This window comes from Saccostrea cucullata, unplaced genomic scaffold, assembly GCF_032062105.1.
Source record: "Saccostrea cucullata isolate Sc308-1 unplaced genomic scaffold, CSIRO_AGI_Scuc_v1 ctg21208, whole genome shotgun sequence".
Classification (NCBI taxonomy): Eukaryota; Metazoa; Mollusca; class Bivalvia; order Ostreida; family Ostreidae; genus Saccostrea; species Saccostrea cuccullata.
This window is the reverse complement of record NW_026936354.1, coordinates 254-3,036: the sequence shown is the minus strand read 5'-3', so window position 1 is coordinate 3,036 and position 2,783 is coordinate 254. Positions and strand designations below refer to the sequence as shown.

Below are 2,783 nucleotides of genomic sequence, written 5' to 3'. Positions count from 1 at the left end.
ATTCTCCATAGAGGATACTATGCCATTCAAATCGTGTAAAACACTTTGTAAATTCTCTCTCATTTCAGATATATTATCTTGATTCCATCTATAAAAGTAACCTGTACCACTTATCCTATTGTAATTCTGAGAAGTTTGGTCCAGTGGTTCTTCCATACATTTTTTTAAAGTAAGGAATATTTGTGCGTGATCAGACCATTCATTAAAATCAAGAACTTTAAAATCGACCAAATGACCAAACAATTCATAATCAACTACTGCATAGTCTATTACACTACATCCACGGTGATTAAAAAAAGTCAGTTTACCATTAATATCTCCTGGCTTTCGACCATTACATATTCTCAAACCAAAAGATTTACACATTTCAATCATACGTTTACCAAAATTATTAGTATTACTATCTTCTGTTAAACGCGCTGGCATATATCTATCTGAATCATAACTAAAAATATCATCCAGCGTTCTACGTAGCACATTCGTAATTTTATCAGATTCTATGTAATCTGTCTGAGTACCCACTCGACTATTCCAATCTCCAATTAGACCAATTAAACCCAATTCACTATAATTTAACATATCATATTCCAACTCCTCAAAAATATTCTTATCATACAGATTATAATAAACATTATTTTCATGTGGAATATACAACAAACATATAAATACATCCTTAGGGCATACAACAAGGCTTTTGTCTATTTTTATCCAAATAGCAGTATCATATGTACATTTCAAAATATGTATACTCTTAGCTAGGTGCTTTTTGATCAATAAGATAAGGCCCCCACCTTTTCCTTTACTCCTATGGAATAAATTTATGTCAAATACTGAACTTAAAATATGATCTGAAAAATTATGATTTTTATCAATCCAACATTCAGAAAAAAATACAATATCATATTTTCGAATAACTTCAACAAAATTCTTATCCTCTAGCTTATTTACAATAGACCTGTTTACATTCCAAGAAAAAATATTTAAACCATATGGACAGTCCTGGCCGCTTCCGTACTGTTCCGTATTTGTCCTGGGCTTTGCGGCCGCGCATCCCTATCGAATCGGATCAGATTCTTCTCTGGAATTTGCGCCACTCTGCACAGCTCGAGCATAGTTCATAGGTTCTGTTGGCTCGCAATCGTAACTGTCTGGGTCGTATACTTGACCATTCACGATTAAACGATCGCGCACAAGTTTAACATTTGCACCATCTTCTATAAACTGTTTCATCACGGGAATCAGAGACCTGCGTCGTTCATCCATTGCAGCCGGGAACTGACGATGGATTCTATATGGTGTCCCCCTCAGCCAGTTGGCCTTTTCCAGCACCGCGTCAATGTCTGCCTGGTATATGAAACGTGCGACAATTGGTCTGGGTTTTCCTCTCTGGAATCTGCCAAAACTGTGTATATTTACAAATTCTATGTGGTAGTCAATGTCCAATTCGTTCATTAAGAACGCACGCAATTTCTGCTCTGTGTTCTCGCCTCTTGATTCACCCCATACTCCTGTGAATACCAAGTTCATTTTCATTGTATGATATTGCAAACCTGTAATGCGTTCATCTGTTTGCGTTTTTTCTCTCCTTACATTGTCCAGACAGCGCGCCCTACTTTCAATCATAGTCGAGTGACGTTTCATTTCACAGTCAAGTTTTGATATAACATTCCTCACTGCTTGTACGTCAACCTCACGGTTTTCGATATCTGATAGTCGACTATGAGTATTCTGTGCAGAATTTTCAAGATCAGTTGTTTTAGCCTCCACAACAGACAGTTTGTTTCTAATTGCGTTGACACCTCCGTGCTTCTGTATATCATCAATTGTATCCGATATAAAGGTTACCGAATGTTCTAATTTACTTGCTTTATTCGTGACTTCACTGACCTGTTGTTTAATGCTTGTCACATCACTATCTATTCGCAATAGTTTGGCTTGAATCTCATCTAAAATATGCAGCTTCTGCAAAATCATATTCAACATTTTAGTGTTTTCACAAATTTGCTGTCTAATATCGTCGTTCACTTCAACGCTGGGTTTTGTGGCAATAGGCGTAGATGTGTTTTGATCATCATTAGGTGTCCCATACAATATCCGATTCGCCGACTCCAATGCGTTCATTAGTGAAGAGTTTTCACCTTCACCTTCGCTTACACTTACATGAGTTTCACTCACGTTCCCAGTCGACCCCTTTCTTCTCTTTTTACGGCGTCTCCTTTCTCCCATTTCATATAATTTTCTTTTTTCAAATTATAATTTTTCACAAACTCACCCACTGTAAGACACCCACAGAGAATCTATGAAAATCCTTTCACAAAATCATAAGAAACACAAGAGAATACAAGCCTAATAGCGGAGCACAAAAAACACGTCCGCACGGTTTAAATGTCCAACGTAATAAAGGAGTTAATGTTAAGCTTATTTATCTAATTTTCACTGTACGTGGTGCGTAGCATTTATCCCGGGAAAAATGTTCAAAGACATTACAGTATCAGTGAAAAGAAATCACTGTTAATTATTTCAATATAGAAAAGAAAACATGTAAATAACACGTTCAGTTAATTTATCTTGGCCTTTTAAATGTAGTAAGCCCTGTTTAAATCCGCGCTTGTCGCGTTCATAATTTATTCTACCGAAATTAGAATCAGTGATCACCCCCCCCCCTTCCCAACGAAAAAATAAAATTCTAAAATCAGCGTCAAATAGAGAATACTGATAATAATTTTCTTTAATGCATAATATGAATATAGAGAAAACATGTAATTAACACGTTCCGTTAATTT

The 2,783-nt window shown here is 36.1% G+C and overlaps 1 protein-coding gene across 1 annotated transcript; it reads right to left on the bottom strand.

Annotated features, from left to right (window-relative positions):
- Positions 1 to 429: 429 nt before the first annotated feature.
- Positions 430 to 2,386, bottom strand: LOC134245382 (uncharacterized). Its single transcript, XM_062727669.1, has 2 exons — positions 1,614 to 2,386; positions 430 to 1,580 (listed from the first exon to the last, which is right to left on the bottom strand). Exons 1-2 carry the CDS (start codon positions 2,224 to 2,226, stop codon positions 1,054 to 1,056), a joined length of 1,140 nt encoding a protein of 379 aa, XP_062583653.1. The 5' UTR covers positions 2,227 to 2,386; the 3' UTR covers positions 430 to 1,053.
- Positions 2,387 to 2,783: the final 397 nt, after the last annotated feature.

What these genes read in the sequence shown, in the direction of transcription:
- LOC134245382 (XM_062727669.1), bottom strand. Translation starts at nt 2,226, where the DNA reads ATGGGAGAAAGGAGACGCCGTAAAAAGAGAAGAAAGGGGTCGACTGGG. An exon ending in TCACTCGACTATGATTGAAA is followed by an intron (nt 1,581 to 1,613) that starts GTAGGGCGCGCT and finishes ATGTAAGGAGAG; the next exon opens with AAAAAACGCAAACAGATGAA.